At 36.2% G+C, this 19,498-nt stretch overlaps 1 protein-coding gene across 2 annotated transcripts in view; it reads right to left on the reverse strand.

The window, feature by feature from the left end:
- LOC117922196 (ABC transporter C family member 13) overlaps positions 1-19,498 on the reverse strand; it is a 159,928-nt gene that overhangs the window by 124,668 nt on the left and 15,762 nt on the right. For both annotated transcript variants that reach the window (XM_034840242.1, XM_034840241.1), the window contains exons 7-8: positions 15,658-15,721; positions 8,891-9,148 (exon numbers count right to left, since the gene is read on the reverse strand). In XM_034840242.1, the coding sequence (XP_034696133.1) occupies positions 8,891-9,148; positions 15,658-15,721 (322 nt within the window). The remainder of the gene's footprint in view (positions 1-8,890; positions 9,149-15,657; positions 15,722-19,498) is intronic.

Here is a 19,498-nt window from a genome sequence, read left to right on the forward strand (position 1 = left end):
TGTTAATATAAAATGCTAAAATCTCCTAGTACATGTTCTTTGTTTCTTTAATCTAAGTACACAACATCCATCAAATATTGCATCTTCCTCCAAAATGCCTACATTTGATAGGCACCATTTGTTAAATTTTTTTTTTTTTCATAAGAAATGACAAAGCGATATATTGATAAAAAAAGAAGTACAGTCCTATCAAAAAAATAAAAAAAGAAGTACAAGAGAAGGATGAGGAATCCTCTCACCAAAGAAAAACTTAACTACAAGGAAACAAATACAACAAAATACAAAGTAAAACAAGCAAACTCTCTAGGTTAGACCAACCCATTGGAATTACACACCGCTAACCAATCAATTGTAACACGTTAAGGGGAGTCCCCTTCAAAACCTTGGAACAAAAAGCCCAAAGAGAAGTAAGGAAATGAATAGAATCCCAAAGATACTTTGAATTCCTTACTTTATCCTCAAAAATTCTTGCATTTCTTTCCCGCCACACAACCCAAATTAAAGCAATGATCGCAGCTTGCCACAAAACAATCCCTCTCTTAGAAAAACCAAAACCGTTAAAATTGGTGGACAACATGTCGGAGATGCTCCTCGGGGGAACCCAATCCGTCTTAGGTAACTAAAATAATTTGTGCCACAACCCCATCGTCAAAGAGCAATATAGAAAAAGATGATCTACTGATTCTCCATGCTTCATGCACAACTTACAAATATCAGGACTAAGAGCTTTGTAGGGTCTTCTCAACTGTAGCAAGTCATTAGTATTTACCTTCTTGTGTGCCACTAACCAGGCAAAGGACTTGACTTTAAAAGGGACTTGAGAATTCCAAACAAACTTAGTAGGAAAAACTGGAGGAAAACCAAAAAATTGGGATAAGGTAAGAAAGAAAGATTTGACTGTAAAAAGTCCTGAAGAAGATAAAGACCAGGATCTCGTATCTGAAACCGATGGTGATAAATGCATAAGATCAAGTGACCGCATGAGACCTTCTAAATCTTCTATCTCAGGATCGGAAAGGTTACGGTGAAAATTAAAGTTCTAAGAGAAGGGACGAGTAGAACCGAGAATTGAAGAAATAGGAATATTTTTATCCGTGACTACTCTAAATAATCTTGGATATTAGACTCCCAAAGGTTAGTCCTCCCACCACAAGTCTTCCCAGAACCGAATTCTTTCCCCATCTCCTACCACAAACCGAGTAAACTTGGAAAACTCCTGGGAGACTTGTGCAATAGCCTTCCAAGTACAACAATGTGACCATCTGACTATAGTGTTGGCATCCCAACCATTGGAATGTGATCCATAAATACTTAAAATAACCTGATGCCAAATAGCTGAACCCTCCCTAGGGTACCTCCACAACCATTTCCCTAAGAGAGCGAAATTCCCTAACCCCTGACCATAAAAAATCTCTTTTCAATATCTCAATTTTTGCTGCCACTGAGATGGGTATCTTAAACAAGGAGAGAAAGTAGCAAGGCATGTGGGTGAGGCAAGATTGGATGAGAGTTATCCTACCTCCAAAAGATAAATAAGCCTTTTGCCACCTATCTAATCTTCTCGAGATCCTCTCAATCACTGGATCCCAAAAGCCACAAGCCTTGGGATTCCCTCCCAGAGGAAGACCCAGGTAGAGTATAGACCAACCAGAGGCCTAGCAATCAAGCAGTTTGGCCAACTTAGAAAGATGATTATGTTCAAGAATAATGCCATAAATATTACTTTTATCAAGGTTAACCTTCAGCCCAGAAATATGCCCAAACACTAGCAATAAACTCTTGAGGGTCTGCAGATCCTCCTTACGAGTGCTAGAAAAGAAAATGGTATCATCTGCAAATTGCAAATGGGACATCCTTGTTCTGTTCCTACCCACCCTGAAACCCTCCAACAAATTTCTTTCCTCTGCTCTCAATAACATCCTGCTCAGTACATCTGCGACTAAAGTGAACAAAAAAGGGGATAAAGGGTCTCCTTGTCTTAAACCTCTAGATTCCTTGACCCACCCTTTAGTGTTTCCATTCACTAAGACTGCAAAAGATACCGTGGACAAACAACCTTTTATCCATTTCCTCCATCTAGGACTAAACCCCTTCTTCTCTAATACATGATCCAAAAAATCCCAACTCACATGATCGTAAGCCTTTTCAAAGTCAATTTTGAAGACAATTCCTTCCTCCTCTGATCGTCTTTTCTCATCCATTATCAATTGGCTATGAGAACTGCATCCAATATTTGTCTCCCTTGAACAAAAGCATCTTGAGTAGAATGGATAGTTTCATATAGTACCCCTCTTAGATGCCCTTATAGCACTTTGGCTATTATCTTGTAAAGACTAGTGATCAAGCTAATAGGTTTAAAGTCTGAGATTTTCTTTGACATGTTTTTTTTGTGTAACAGAACTATAAAAGAGGCATTAGTGCTTTGATTGATAATCCCGCTTCTGTGAAACTCTGCAAACACTCTCACTAAATCCTCCTTGATAACATCCCAACGATCTTGAAACACCGCAATGGTAAAGCCATCAGGCCCCGGTGCCTTATCCCTATCCAACTAAAAAATGGCCTTAGAAATCTCTTCTTCAGTAAAAAGGGAGTCCAACCTAGGCGCACTCTCTCCAGATATAGGAGACCAATCTAAGCCTTCAACTCCCCAAGACTCTCCAAAAGGGCTCGAGTATAGCTTTTCAAAGTACATTAAAATCTCCTCTTTGATGCTCTCTGAATTATTCAACACTAGGCCTCTTTCATTCTCCAACACCTTGATATATTTCCTATTTCGCCTGCCATTAGCCACTTTATGAAAAAACTTTGAGTTGTAGTCCCCTTCCTTAACCCATTTAACCATAGTTTTTTGTCTCCAATGAATTTCTTCCCTCAAAATCAATTCCTCTAGCTCCCCTTTTCTTAAAGCTCTCTAAACTAAAAGTTTAGAGGTAAGACCCCCTTCTTGCTCAATGGTATCAAAGTTAGCTAATTCGAACAGGATACTTTTTTTCCTTTCATTTAGCTCTCCAAAAAAAGCCTTATTTCACTCTTTCAATTTAGCCTTAACAAATTGTAATTTCCTCATGAACTTATGACCTTCCCACACCAACTTCTAAATCACTCCTTAAAACTAGGATGTTGCAACTCAAACCTAAAAGGTGTTGGGCCCCACTTGAACAAATTGGTTTCCAAAACTATCGGCCAATGATCCGATGTCCATCTAGGAAGAACTTCTTAAAGGCTTTGAGGAAATAATTGTTCCCACTCATTTGAGTAAAGAAATCGATCCACTCTCTTACACACGAGAGACTCTTGCATGTTTGACCAAGTGAATGGTGCGCTCCGTAAAGGTGGATCTAGCAATTCACATTCTCATATAAAATCATCAAAGTCCTTCATGCTTGGGGTTAAACTAGAACCTCCCAATTTTTCTAAACTTCTCCTTATGACATTAAAATCGCCGCCCACACACCAAAACGGGAAAGAAAGTCCAAAAATGTCTAAAAGCTCCACCCAAAAATCTTTCCTAAGTAATGGGCTATTTGGGCCATAAACTACAGACAGCCATAACGGTCCGCATCCATCCAATGCAAACATGATTGAGACCAAAAAGGATCCTATTACCACCTCCTCACTGCGCAGTTTTTTAGAGTCCCAAATAATCAAAATCCCACCTGAAGCCCCGCACGTCGAAAGAGTTTCCCATTCTTTATTTCTGACTGTCCAAACACTACCCACAAACCTTCTATCACACTCCGCCTTTTTTGTTTCCTGAATCATTACAACATCCAGATTCTCTAACCTCAGAAAATCTTTAACCAGCCTTGGCTGTTTCCTTGAACCCAAACCCGTGGTATTCCAACTAATTATTTTCATGGAAAAACCTCACAGACCCTAATCCTCCAATCCAATTCCAACAGGTCTCACCTACCTATGGAGCATCTGTTCTTCCCCCTGGAATATACCTTAATATCCAGAGAACTTAAAACCTCTCGCACTTTAGCCATTTTCCTGGGGGGCAGGCCTTCTATTTGGAACTCACCCGATGGGGAGCCCGCAGTATCACCCTGGCTAACTGTAACCAGGTTGGAGACCTTATTAGGCAAAATGGGTTTAGACATATTTGGGTTAAAACTCTCGATCAGCTAGTTTGGATAAGCAGACTGGATCTCCTCCACAACAAGGTTAGGAATGCCAACAGATATTTGACCTACATTACCAACATCATCTTTTTTGGAAAAAAATTCAGAGGTTACTCGATTTTCCATAGGAAACTGAGACAGAAAGGCTGAACTGGGAAGATCAGGAACAAAAGGACTCAGAAATGAAAATGTCAAACCACAAGAAGGGGGTAGAGAAGACAAGGGTGATTGAGTAGGTGAAGACGAGTTTACCTTCACGTTTTCCGCTACCAACAATCCACAATTCCCCATAAAGTTGAGTCCTTTACCTCTGATTTCTGGCGTAAAAGGCAAAACTGTGACTGCTAAGCCACGAAGATCGGACCCCACTCGGCCCAAAAATCCTTCTCTATCTTCATCAAAGGAAGGTTTGCACGAAGCCACTTCGCCTCTTTTGGGCTTGCACAAAAAAATGGGAAAATAAATAGAAAGTGAGACTCAAACACATGACCTCCCACTAAACGAGGCTCTAATACCATATTGAAGTACCAATTTTCCTAAAAGCTTTGTGGAAAATATGTGGGAGATTTGAACTAGTACTGTAAATGGGATGACGTGATTTGATTTAGTAGAGTAAATTAGGGAATAGAATTAGTTGAGTCAATGTTTCTAATTTAGTTTTTATTTTTTTCTGTTTTCAAGGTAATGATTATTTGCACAATTGTATCTTTTTATTCTTTTCCTTTTGCATGTACTCAAGAGTAGTCCTATATTGTAATCCTATACTTAGAAGATATACAGAAACAGTTTTTTTCTCTAAACTTTCATGGTATCAGAATCAATTTCCTATTAGAAGTGATACATTTATTTTTGGTTTTAACAACCAGAATTTTTTTTCCTAGAACTATATGTTAGATAGTATTTTAGCTTAGTTATTTCATATTATCAATAAGGGTAGAATAGTCTTTTATTCTTCTTGTTAGCTTATATAAAGCTTTTTATGTAATCTCTTTCTTAAGTCTTTCGTTAATGAAACCTTAGTTTTCCTTTTTCTTCTTCTTCTTCTTCTTCTTCTTTATTTTCGCAAATCTCACACTATTAGGTTGTTGGTAAGAGTTTCAAGTACCAATTTTTTTTCATTTTTTTTTTATGGAACTATTAGGCTACTGGCAAGAGGATTTGATGTCAAGAATCAACAAGGAGGAGAATTTTGGAGATTATTCACAGCATGTATCAATGCCTCCATTTCAAGTCTCACCTCATGGCATCGGTGATAATCCTTCACTATACATCACCACTCATAAACTAAATGGATTGAATTTTCTTAGATGGTCTCAATCTGTTAAATTGTTTATTCGTGGGAAAATGAAACTAAGATATCTAACCAGTACAACAAAGGCCCCAAAAGAGGATGATTCATGCTTTCAAACATGGGACTCGGAAAACTCCATGATCATGGCCTAGTTAGTTAATTATATGGAGCCAAAAATAGGCCAAACTTACATGTTTTTACCAACAACAAAAGAGCTTTGGGAAGCAATTATGGAAACTTACTCTGATCTTGGGAATTCAGCACAAATCTTTGAGTTGAAATCAAAGATCGATGAAATAAAGCAAGAAGATCAAGGTGTGACTAAATATTACAACATCTTGAAAGGTCTTTGGCAAGAATTTGACTTTTTTTTATGGATTTTATGGATTTGAATGCCAACTAAAATTCTTGGTTTTGAAACTCCTCTTAATCATTTTTTTAAGGTTTATCCTCACAAAAAAATATTTTCCTCAATTCCTCTGAAAATTTTTGGATGTACAACATTTGTTCATATTAATAAAGAACATAGAACTAAGCTTGATCCTCATGTACTAAAGCATGTTTTTATGGGATATTCACCTACACAAAAGGGGTATAAGTGTTATGATCTTATCTCTAGGAAAATTTTTGTTAGCATGAATGTAACCTTCTTTGAAAATCAACCCTACTTTACCAAAAACACTCTTAAAGGGGAGAGTATGGTTAAGGAAGATTGTTTTTGGGATATGTCTTTACTGTTGCCAACATTTGACAACAATGTGAGTCTTAGTCTTTCACATTCTTCTGGTTTGGGTCCTATTGGGTTAAAAAACATAGGTTCAAGTTCAACGCCTTAACTAAGTTTTATTGTGCCAAACAATGAAAAATCGTTTATAAAAGGAGAATCACTACTAACAAAATCTCAAACTAAGCTTCATGACTACACAAGAAAAAGAAATCATCAAGGTAATCCAGAAAGTCATACTTTGCAAGTATCCAAGAGTCAAAACCGGTCATAGGGACCCAAGAAGGTATAGTTTTACCTATTCTCTCTTCAAATATAGAGTCTAATGCTTCTAATGACTTTGATATTCCCGTTGCCCTTAGGAAAGGAACCAGATCTACACCATGCATCCTATTTCTAAATTTGTGTCATATCCTAGGTTGTCTAATTCCTTTAAAGCCTTTACATCTAACATGTCTTTTGTGGAGATCCCAAAATCCATACAGGACGCTTTAGTTGTTCCTAAGAGGAGAGAGACAGTCATGGAAGAAATGAGGGCTCTTGAAATGAATGGAGCTTTGGATTTGGTAAGTTAGCCAACAGGGAAGACACCAATAGGATGCAAGTGGGTATTTATTGTCAAGTATAAGCCTGATGGTTCAGTGGAGAGGTGGAGAGGTATAAAGCTAGGTTGGTAGCCAAAGGTTTTACAAAAACCTACGGTATTGACTATTAAGAGACGTTTATGTCAATCGCCAGGATGAACACAATCCAAATCTCATTGTCACTTCCAATCAATCTAAATTGGCCATCACAACAGCTAAATGTGAATGCTTTTCTAAATGGAGAATTGGAGGGAGTGTATATGAATTTGCCCCCTGGTTTTTTAGCAATCATTTGGAACTAAAAATATGTAAATTGAAGAGATCTCTCTATGAGCTGAAGTAATCCCCAAGAGCATGGTTTGATCTTTTCACAAAGTCCATTTGAAATCTTAGGTATATGTAAAGTCAAGTTGATCACACCATGTTCTACAAACATTCTAGTGACAATAAGATTGTCACCTTGATAGTATATGTAGATGATTTCATCTTGGCAGCTGATAACATTATGGAATTGGAGAAATTAAAGGGGGTACTTGCTAAAAAATTTGAAATTAAAAATCTTAGTTGAGATACTTCCTTGGTATGGAAGTTGCAAGGTCTCGAGGTGGTATATTTATTTCTCAACGAAAATATACTCTAGGCTTGCTTAAAGAAACAAGAATGTTCGGTTGTAAGCCATCTAATACACCAAATGATCCTAATAGGAAATTAGGGCAAACGGAGTTAAGCTCAAGTGTGGATAAAGGATGTTATCAACGTTTGGTGGGTAAACTGATATACTTATAACATACACGCCCTAATATAGCGTTTGCAGTTAGTATGGTTAGCCAGTTTATGCACTCACCTATTGAAGAATGTTTTGAAGTCATGTATCAAGTTCTAAAGTATCTGAAAGGAAGCCCAAGGAAAGGATTATTGTTCGAGAAAAAGGGGCATATGCAGATTAAGGCGTATCTTGATGCTTATTGAGCAGGAGATAAGAAGGAAAAAATATCAACTTCAGGTTATTGCACCTGGGTTGGAGGGAACGTGGTAACTTGAAGAAGCAAGAAACAAAATGTTGTTGCTCAAAGTAGTGCAGAATTTGAGTTTCGGGTTGTTGCTGATGGAATTTGTGAACTCATTTGGTTGAAGAGGATATTAGAATAATTGAGGATTCCTCATGGGAAACCTATGAAATTATACTATATCAATAAAGCAATGCTTAACATAGCCCACAATCCGGTTCAACATGATACAACTAAGCATGTTGAAGTGGATCGTCATTAGATTAAAGAAAAACTTGAGGGGGGCCTAGCCTGTATGCCATATGTTCCTACAGAAAAACAACTAGCAGATATCCAAACTATCAAAAGCAGTCGTTTGAAGTTCTAGTAAACAAACTAGCAATGTTACACATCTTCAAACCAACTTGAGGGGAAGTGTGGAAAATCATAAAATATGTGGGAGATTTGATTTAGTGCTATAAATGAGATGTTTTGATTTGATTTAGTGCAGTAAATTAGGGGATAGAATCAAATGAGTCAATGTTTCTAATTCAGTTTTTATTTTTTTCTATTTTTCAGGGTAGTGATTATTTGCACAATTGTATCTTTTTATTTTCTTCCTTTTGCATGCACTCAAGAGTCCTATGTTGTAATCCTAAACTTCAAAGATAAAGAGGAACAATTTTTTTTCTCTAAACTTTCAAGCTTGAATTTATAGGATTTGGACCCACAATGCAAATCATGCACTCGACTAGTACATGCTAATCAAGCTAATATTTTTTAACTGAAATGATTCACCCAATAAGTTTCTACATGTACAATTTTTCTAGTTCCAAAAAGTTGGTGATGATGTGTCCTATAACATCAGGACATAAGTAGAGGCAAATATAGCTGATGTATGCCTGCATCACTCAAGTAATACTCGTTGAGGAGTTTAACACAACCAACAATTTCCAGAAATGAGCAAAATACAAAGGGAATACCAATTATGATTAACTAACAAACAAAAAGAATTTTAGGTGTCTAGAATCAATTCACTTCATAAAAATTGAGAAATAAAAAGCATAACATAATAGCAGAATCAAATTAGTATGTAGCTAAATGATGGAAGCATAAGCTGCAAATTTTTTATTCTTATCTACCAAGAAGAAAGATAAATGACTCATAAAACAAAATACCTTCAATAGACCTAGTCGAAAATATGGCCACCCATATGCACAACAAATTGCTCTAAACAAGGATGGATTAGAGCAATTATGTCTCTGTTGAGCATGCCAACAACTCAGCAAAGTGGCATGACAAGAAGAAGGATCCATATCAATAGGTAGCTGAAGCAAATCTTCAAAGTCAAGCTGCTTTACAACACCATGGTTCATTACAGAAGTGATTGCTTTGAATGTCAAAAGATGCCAGTAGCTCTGAGTCTTTCCCTTTAACTACCAAGTACAATAGAAACCATTATTGGAGTCATGTAGCCTTGGAAAACAAAAAAATAAGAAGAATAAAGAGCAATAAAGAGGAATAAACCAAAAACCAGAAAAGAACAAAACAAAAAAGAAGCAAACAAAAAAAAGGAGAGAGATGACGGTCAATCTCAATGTGCTTGGATTAGGTATGATATGTTAAAGACACAGATGCCCAAAGTGCATGCAACTAAGGAGGTCAGAGCAAAAATGGTACCATGATGGAAAGGATCATATTTCAATCTCTAGTGAAGGAGTACATAAATAGCCTTACAGACAATAAAAAGAGAGACAGAGTAGGGGGATGGAGTAATATATGGATCTTAAAGAAGAATGAGCTTGAATTTTACTAAGCATATTTCTTTAAAGATAATGGAGATTCAAGATAATGAAGAAGCTCTTTTCACTTCTTTTATTTATGCCATTTCAGTAGGATCCAAAACTGCCCAGAATATTTTATTTCACTTTATATCTTATTTCTTTATCATGGTTTCCTCATTTTGGGGATTTTGTTTCTTAATTGAAAGATTCATTATCACAAGATTACAAAATTAGCAAGGGCAAAAAGAACCAGTACTGGAATATCTTCTACTGGTTTTTAGGATGGTGAATATACCCTAGGTTTTGGTGATTAGACTGTATAAAATAAGTAAGAGAAGTTGAGGGAAAAGATAAAGAATTTATGTTAAATCTTAAAAATACATGAGTAAGACTAGGATCAAGGCCAAAATCTAGGAAGAAAATATAGAAAAGTATCTGAGAAAATCCAGTAGATATTGAACAGCTACAGAATTATCTAAATATAGGGACAAATCAGCCTAATTAATCCCAGAATATTAAGCTGGTCAGCCAGGCTGACTTTTTATCCTTAACAACAGAGTCCTCACGGCTGTATGGCCTGATTTGATTCCCGATTCTCAGCACTCCCTCTCAAGCTGGTTAATAGAAATTGATCACTCCCAGCTTGCCAAGAATTTCCTGGAGTTGTGGCTTCCGTGGACCCTTGGTAAATCAGCTAATTGTTTTTCAGTTGACATGAATGGTGTACAAATCAGCCCATTATCTATCTTTTTGTTAATAAATGTTGACCAACTTCAATGTATTCATTCTATCATGTTGCACCGGATTGTGAATTGCTAGATTGCAAGGCTTCTGGATGGCCTATTCACTACTTGGGTCTCCCTCTAGGAGGGAATTCCAAGGCTTGTGGCTTTTGGGATCCTGTGATTGAGAGGATCTCGAAAAGATTAGATGGGTGGCAAAAGGCTTTTCTATCTTTTGGTGGTAGGATAACTCTCATCCAATCTTGCCTCACCCACATGCCTTGCTACTTCCTTTCCTTGTTTAAGATACCTGCTTCAGTGGCTGCAAAGATTGAGAGATTGCAAAGGGATTTTTTATGATCAGGGGTTGGGGAAGGAAAAAGAGATCATCTTGTTAGCTGGGATGTAGTGTGTAAACCGAAGGCAATAGGGGGTTTGGGTTTTGGGAAGATAGTTCTAAGGAATGTCGCACTCTTAGGGAAATGGTTGTGGAGATACCCTAGGGAGGGTTTAGCTCTATGGCACGAGGTTATTTCAAGCATTTACGGATCACACTCTAATGGATGGGATGCCAACACAATAGTAAGATGGTCACATCGTTGTCCTTGGAAGGCTATTACACAAGTCTTTCAGGAGTTTTCCAAGTTTACTCAATTTGCGGTACGAAATGGGGATAGAATTCGGTTCTGGGAAGATTTGTGGTGGGGAGATCAATCTTTGAGTTCCCAATATCCAAGACTATTTAGAGTAGTCACGGATAAAAATATTCTCATTTCTTCAATTCTCGGATCTACTCATCCCTTCTCTTGGAGCTTTAACTTTCGTCGCAACCTATTCGATCCTGAGATATAAGATTTAGAAGGTCTCATGCGATCACTTGAGTGTTTGCAATTGACATTTTCGGTTCCAGATGCGAGATCCTGGTCTTTATCTTCTTCAGGGCTTTTTACAGTCAAGTCTTTCTTTCTTGCCTTATCTCATTGCCTTGATTCTCCTTCAGTTTTCCCTACCAAGTTCGTTTGGAATTCTCAGGTCCCTTTCAAGGTTAAGTCCTTTGTCTGGTTGCTGGCACACAAGAAGGTAAATACTAACGACTTGCTACAATTGAGAAGACCTCACAAAGCCCTTAGTCCGGATATTTGTAAGTTGTGCATGAGGCATGGAGAATCAATAGATCATCTTTTCCTACATTGTTCTTTGACATTGGGGTTATGGCACAGATTATTTTAGTTAGTCAAGATGGATTGGGTTCCCCCGAGGAGCATTTCCGACATGCTATCCATCACTTTCAGTGGCTTTGGTTTATCGAGGAGAGGGATAGTTTTATGGCAAGCTGCGTGCATAGCGTTAATTTGGGTTGCATGGCGGGAGAGAAATACGAGGATTTTTTAGGATAAAGTAAGGAATCCAGAGAGTCTTTGGGATTCTATTTTTTTCCTTGCTTCTTTTTGGGCTTTTGTTCCAAGGTTTTCAAGGGAATCCCCCTTATTGTGTTACAACTTGATTGGTTAGCGGCGTGTAGTTCCGATGGGTTGGTTTAGCCTAGAGTAGTTGTTCGTTATTACAGTGTAATTTCTGATTTTTGGTTTCTTGTAGACTAGTTTTCTTTGGTAGGAGGATTCCTCATCCTTCTCTTGTACTTCGTTTTTCTATTAATATATTACTTTGCCGTTTCCTATCAAAAAAAAATGTTGCACCGGATTGTGAGCTATACTTATGGCAACCTTATTACCCTAGTAAAGTGTCATAGGACTATCATTCTCCATCTTGAATTCTTTTAAGAGAGATTTTAACCATAAGAGTTCACAAATTCCCAAAGCCATTGATGACCTTGCCAGAACTAATTGTTCTTTACTTCTCAATGCCACCAAATTGCATCTAACAAATGAGCAATACCTAGAAGCAGACCACCATCACTAATAAAACCTGCCCAGTCAAAGTATCCATGTTTGCCTCCACCTCTAGATTGTAGGTTTTTGAAAATAGAAGTCCTTTCCTGGGTGCTCCATTGAGATATCTCAAAATTATCACTACTGCATTTACATGTTTTTCATTTTCCATATGCATAAAATTGAATGAATTCCAACAAAAGACAGTATCTGGTCTAGTATGGGACAAATAAATTAACTTGCCCACCAACCTTTGTTAACTCTCTTTATTCATGGCTAGGCTTATTGCCAATGCTCTCACTTTATGATTGACATCAATTAGGGTGTTTACCAGTTTGCATCCAAGCATTTTAGTTTCTTTTAATAAGTTCATAGTATACTTTTTTTATGACAAGAAGATCCATTTCTTTGATGGAGCCACCGTAATGCCGATGAAGTATCTCAAATTCCCAAAGTTTTAATTTTAAATTATTTAGCAAGGGAATCCTTTAGATTACTGATTTCAACCAGGTTATTTCCAATCACAATTTTATCAATCACAATTTTATCATTCACATATACAATTAGTATATTCACCTTACCTCTTTCATGTATGTGGAACATTGAGTGATCAATTTGGCTTTGCAAGTATCCTTGACAACGGAGTGACTTAGTAAATTTTTCAAACCAAGCATATGAAGAGTGCTTCAATCCATAGAAAGACTTTCTTAATCTACAAACCTTCACCCTCCCAAATTTTTCCTCAAAGCCAAGTGCTAATTCCATGTATACATCTTCCTCAAAACATCCATGAAGAAAAAGCATTCTTTCCAAGTCAATTATGAACTAAGAGGTTAATAACAAGAACACGATTAAAACCAACAAGCAAACAAAGTGCCTGTTAAGCTTAACAGGCCATCCCCCAAAACCCCATTTTTCCTTTTAAGAGAAACTTCCTTTTTGATTCTATACTCAAAATACTCCATCATTTTTTAACCTCTCTTAGGCATTTTTCCACCTAGCAGTTCGTTAGAATTCCTTTAAACATCATCTTTGGATTGGAGACTTATTTGTTTAGGTAACCAAAGAAAAGAGAAAGTTATTTGTCTTTAGTTTAGCAGTTCAAATTGAATTTTGATGGTCTTGCTTGAGTAAGTCTACTTCAATTCAGCAGGGGTGTGTGTGGGAGCAGGTTTTATGTTAGTGCAAAGGAAAGCTATTATAGGCATCTTAATCTTAGTTAGTGTTGATATGGCTGTTAACATTGAGCTTCAAGCTACCTAGGAAAGTTTTAAAATTACTTCCAACTAGGGTGACAAATTATTGAAGATTTTTCCAACTCATATGAGTTGTGACTATTGTATAGTTGTACATAGAATCTCCTAGGATTTTTTCCTTTCTTAGCACTCTTCACTTATTTTATTTATCTTTGATAGCATAATCATAGGCATTATTTCTTAGGTTATTTTTATTCAATCAATCTGTATATATTCATATGTAATCTTATACAATAAACGCAGTGAAAAGTATTTTCACAAATGCTTCTAGATCTAAGTGAGAACACCTTAAACTAATGCTATTGGTTTTTAAGAAATTATCATGGCTAAAGATCAATTTAGACAAAAGCATTCTATCTAGAATTAATGCAAGTTAGGATTTTACTATCAGGTTGGCATCAATGCTTGAATGCAAAGTCTTATAGACCTTTAATTTACTTGGGTCATCCATTAGGGGGGAATCCAAAGGCAGTTGAATTTTAGGATCCAATGATTGATAGGGTCTCGAGGAGATTCGATGGATGGAAAAAGGTCTTTTCGTTTTTAAGGTAGAATTACTCTAACTCAAACATGCTTGTCCCACATCTTTAACTATTTCTTATCTCTTTTCAAGATTCCAGATTTAGCAACATCTAAGATTGAGAAATTGCAAAAAGATTTTCTTTGATCTAGAGTTTGGGAAGGGTAAAAAAAATCATATCATTAGTTAGGATGTAGTGTGTAAGCCTAATGAGTATAGAGGTCTGGACTCTCTAAGGAATCATACTCTCTTCAGAAAATGGCTTTGGAGTTTCCTTAAGGAAAGTTCTATCCTTTAGCATCAGGTTGTTTTAAGCATATATGGAACACATCCTAATGGATGAGACGCAAACATTATAGTCAAATCGTCACATAGGTGTCCCCGGAATGCCATTGCACAAGTGTTCTAGGTTTTTTCAAGTTACACTCGTTATGTGGCGAGTGACAGGATAAGAATTCGCTTTTAGGAGGATTTATGGTGGGGGGATCAACCTTTATGTTCACAATTTTCATGTCTTTATAGAGTTGTCACAATAAAAAATCTTACAATTTCAACTATTCTTAGTCACTCTTCTTCTTCTTGGAATCTTAATTTCCGTCACAACCTTACGAATTCAAAAATTGAGGATCTTGAAAGACTCATGTCATCCCTCACTTGTGTGCACTTGTCTTCATCCACCCCATATGCAAAAGCATGGTCATTCATCTCTTAAGGATTATTCACAGTCAAATCATTCTTCATGCTTTGTCTAATACATAAGATTTGGTTCTTTTTAGCAAAAGTTATATGGAAATCTAAAGTCTCATCTAAGGTTCAGGCCTTTCCTAGGTTAGTGGCACACAAAAAAATAAATACCAACCACATGCTACAATTGAGAAGGTCTTTCAAATCCCTTTAGGCCTAATTGATGCGTCTTATGTAAGGAGAGTGGAGAGTCCATTGATCATCTTTTTTTGCATTGTCCAATAACTTTAAGGCTTTAGCACTATCTATTAAGACAAGTCAGGATTGATTAGGTTCTACCCAGGAGTATATGCAATATGATGATTATTTCTTATAAAGGTTTGGAGAACTCTGGTATCGACAAGACCCTTTAGCAAATAGTTTGTCACACATTACTTTGGATTGGGTGGCGAGAGAGGAATGTCAAAATTTTTTAAGATAAGTGGGGAGCGACAAAAGGGTTGTGGGATTTATTTCACTTCAATTCCTCTTTCTATGCCTCATGCCTTAAGGCTTTTAAAGGCATTCCTCTCGATGCTATCCAACTCAAGGTTATTCTCCTACCTATACTTAAGGTTATAATCAACTAGGCTTTTCTTGTACCTGTACTTAAGGTTATTCCTACTAAACCTCTTGAACAATTCTTTCAGTGGCTATTTTAAGTAACATGTAGTTTTTGTTCTCAATTCAAACCTTCTTATTGGATGATGATAACTTAGAAATATATACTTAAATGTTTCCTCTTCTAGATTCCCACAAAAGAAAGCATTCCTAATATCAAACTAATAGAGAAACCAGTCATGATTTGCCACAAGAAAGTAAGAACTCCAAGATAATTGCAAAGGCAAAGTCTTCCTATTGCCTATTATACAAATAAGCTATTAGCCTCATTTAAAATGACATGAATAAAAAAAAATTAGAAGATAATAGACATAAATTTGTGTACAAGATGCCAATTTAGAAAAATGAATTTTGTAGCCACAAATAGTTAGAAGATTCAAAGGAAAAATAAATATATACCAAGGTTAAACTATGGGAGAAAAATACTTACAGAGTCTCCTAAAGTACCTTCCTCAAGGCTCGTATCAATGGAGAGAAGCGGATTATCCATTGAACTACATTTTATACAAGCAAAACACAAATTACTTAGCAATCAGATCTTTAAGGTTAGAAAGATAATGACAGTATTATATACAAATATGTATCACTTATTGACAAATATATGGGTATATGATACTTGCTACTATAACATGACTATTTTCACTATATGGGTGACAAATGGAAAAGGTACAAATACATTTTGAATTTAAAATCTATAGCATAGAAAAATAACAATGTATTTTCAGTTTTCAATTTATAGAAAATGAAAGCCAAATGTTGAGCATTAGGTGGTCAAGCAATGGTCATTATGTCATATTATTGAAAAGTATTGCTCATGCCAAGCATTTAGGATTTAGATAGTATGTGCTGCAAACATCAGAGAAAGAGAAGTTAGGTTGGGGGTTGGGAAATCGAATCCTTAACTGTAAAGGTGGGTTGGGGGCTTAGGAAATGGAATCCTTAACTGTAAAGGCAGTGAACCTATGCATCTGCAAGTTTATGAATTGAAAAATCTTGTGGTAAGCGTGTATGCAACTTTGTGAAGCCCAAACTCAAGCTTGGAGACAAAGTACTAAAGCATGAGGAAAGAGAATCAGGTTGAAGACTCCTCCATGCAAGGACACCAACATGGATGGCAAGTTTTCATCAACCTTTGAACTTTCAAGGATGATCTGTTAAAAAGAGAATGCATGTGTGTGTGTTACTTTATTAAATTGGAACTAACTAAAATCTCTATTAAAAAGAGATTCTTCTTTGTACAAAATGCTAATTCAAGGGTTCAAAGAAGCTTGATCTCACACCAAAATGCTTGACTCAAGAATTGAAGATCTGAAGACTGGAAATGAGTCCTGAAAATTATGAAGAGATGACTTAGGTTTTCTCATAACTTGAGCCTTTAACTGGCTTGCCTTAGGTCTTTTTTTGACTTGAATCATGAAGATTTAAGGACTAAAGTGAGCCTATTAGCCAGTATCCATCTAACCCAAGCTTTCCAAGAAACATCCATCAAAGCAAAGTTTGAAGTTGGCACTTCCATTTAAGGACAAAAAGTTGATTTCCAAATCACACAAGATTATACTAAATACTGCAAACTCCTTGGTAACAGACATCTAAGGAGTCCTGACTAACAAAACTTCCCATAGGTTATGCAATGATCTATAAATGTCCTTAAAGATTTTAGCTTTCCTCTTTGATCATCTGCAAGATAGCTAGGATAGCTCCCCTCCGCAAAGCTCTCCCATAAGGCTCCTCCCAAAACCCACAAGGATATAAACAATATAACTAGAATAACTCTAAGGCAACTCATACTAACCCCATAACAAAGCACAACATCTACTAAAGCTCCATAGCAGTAGACTAATTGGAGAAAAGGTTATTGATTGACTTAACTTCCCACAAATTAGACACAAGATTTACAAGTTGAGGCTGATGGCTCCAATGTCACCCAAGGTGAAGCAAGTCATTAAGATTGAATTTCTTATGCGTCAAAAACAAGTAAAGGCTCTCATTTCTGAGGGATCATTTTCCTCAGAAATGAACTTCGCTTAAGCAACACAAGGAATGACTCTAATCTTGATAGGCACAAAAGAAACAATTTGAGGTAAAAAGATCATTTGGAACTAAATCCCAACACTCTTGTATGAAATGGAGGGGGAGAGAAAAGCATATTAGAAAACCATTATAAGGGAATAAAGACAGCCAATTTCTTGAAAAGACTAAAGTCCTCAATTCCTACAAAGTGAACCTTTTTTACAGAGTGAGGTAATTGAAAATCGAGACGTAGTGCTTTATCTCCATCCATTTAAAGGATAAACTTCCTAACCTTAATCCTCAACCTCAGTATATTGATACATTTATATGGTTAGGTGAAAACCAAAGAATTTCATAGGTATTTAAATTTTGATCCTCTAAAATTAATCCATACAGATTCAACGATTAAAATGTTCATGTGGATAGAAATATTGGTGGTTTAATTTTACAAAGATATTAATGTCAACAAAAATATCAATAAAAAAAATGTAGAAATGAACCAAAAAAAATGGTAATTTTGAATAAAATTTTGGGACAAAACAATCAATAATGCTCACATTAAACTATATGTATATATGAATATATGATCAAATTAGTATCATTGATCAATAATATTAGAGAAAGAAAAAAATCATGAGTACTAATATATACTTATCAAAAAATATATACATCTTATACATATTTTCATAAGTACTAATATATACATGAAAAAAATTTTAAATTAGCCGAAATGCGATCTGGAGAAGTAAAGAATGATAATAAGTTTATCTTTTTAAGTTTTATTCTCTGCTGAAAGGAGTACCCTCCAAGGGATGTGAAAAGCTTCTAGAGGTTGAAGAAAATGAGTCTCAGGTCTTGTTTGGTGGAAAGGAAATCCTTTCAAGTACATTTTGTTGGAGAGAATGGAGGTTTATGGTTGGTTTTGTCTGAATGAAGTGAAAGAGCTTCTTTTTCAGTGGGTTTTGAGAAAGAAGAGATCGAATGGTTGTTAGATCATTCACAGAAGGCTTCAAAGTTGGAAAGGTCACTGGGTTTGAACCGAAAATTCGATGGACGAACTAGAGCTCATTTGTTGGAGGTATTAGTAAATCCTAGTGGAAGATGCTTGCAAATCGCTAAGTTCATGACAAGCCGAAAAACAACATTTGTGGTCATTCCAAAAGGACAGAAGAACAAGGGTTGGATGGCAATGGGAGAAGCAATAGCAGTTGTGATGTTTTTTCCCTCCCAATGTGTGGAGTATAGGGGCTTTAAGAAAGTAGTATTTGAGGAGGATAAGCCTGTTTCGGTCCCTCTAAGACGCAGTTTTGCTAGTGTGGTGCTTGGGGAAGGGTCAAGAAAACAAGGTATTGAACCTTTTAGAAGGTGGGCTAAGGTGATGGTCTATGAATTTTTGGAAGCACGTGTTAGCAAGATTGCAATAGGCAAAGCCTAGCCAAAGTTGTGGGAATTAAAGGAGTGATTTCCATTACGCCTTTCTCTGAGAACCAAGGGATCTTCTTTGTGGAGTCTACTGATATAGCAAATTATTTACATGAGAAGAGGATTATTCTAGTGAGTGAAAAAATAGAAGTTAAGGTATACAGATGGAATCTGAATGTGAATGCTAGTTTGTCAAGGTTGTTTCGAAAGGGTTGGATTAAGGTGAAGGGTTTACCATTTCATTTGTGGTCCGAGAAGCATCTGTTTTGCTTGGTTGAAGGGTGGGGAAAGGTTCTCAAAATTGATAGGCATACTACCAAGCTAGTAGACTTGGCGAAGATTTGGATCAAGGTTGAGGTGAAGGAAAGGGCAATAATCCCCACAATTGTGAGAGTATTAGATGAAGAATGGACCTTCTTAGCTTTAATAACATTCGTCGAAGGGTTCCCCGACATCCAAGCAAGCAGCAAGAAGATGATGAATGGTCTTCAGTCTTTGGCAAACGTGTCAATGAAGTGGAGCTTCAAGAAGATCGTAAGGTTGACATGGTACCATGTTTGAGGCCACATGAGGGTCATTGGGAGTAAGGATGAAAATATCGGTTTTGACAAATATATTGGTAACTTGATTTTACGAGTATATTGGGAAATATTGATGAATATTTTGACACAAAATATCAGTAGATAAAAATTGATAAAAAAAATTCATAGAAATGTTGGAAAAAACTCTAAAAATGATAAAAAAAATAAATAAATAAATAAATAATACAAATATTGAAGTTATTTTAACAAAAAAACTTGATATATATTGAAAGATATAATGTATTTAATTTGGATATA

Source organism: Vitis riparia, chromosome 9 (genome assembly GCF_004353265.1).
Source record: "Vitis riparia cultivar Riparia Gloire de Montpellier isolate 1030 chromosome 9, EGFV_Vit.rip_1.0, whole genome shotgun sequence".
Classification (NCBI taxonomy): domain Eukaryota; kingdom Viridiplantae; phylum Streptophyta; class Magnoliopsida; order Vitales; family Vitaceae; genus Vitis; species Vitis riparia.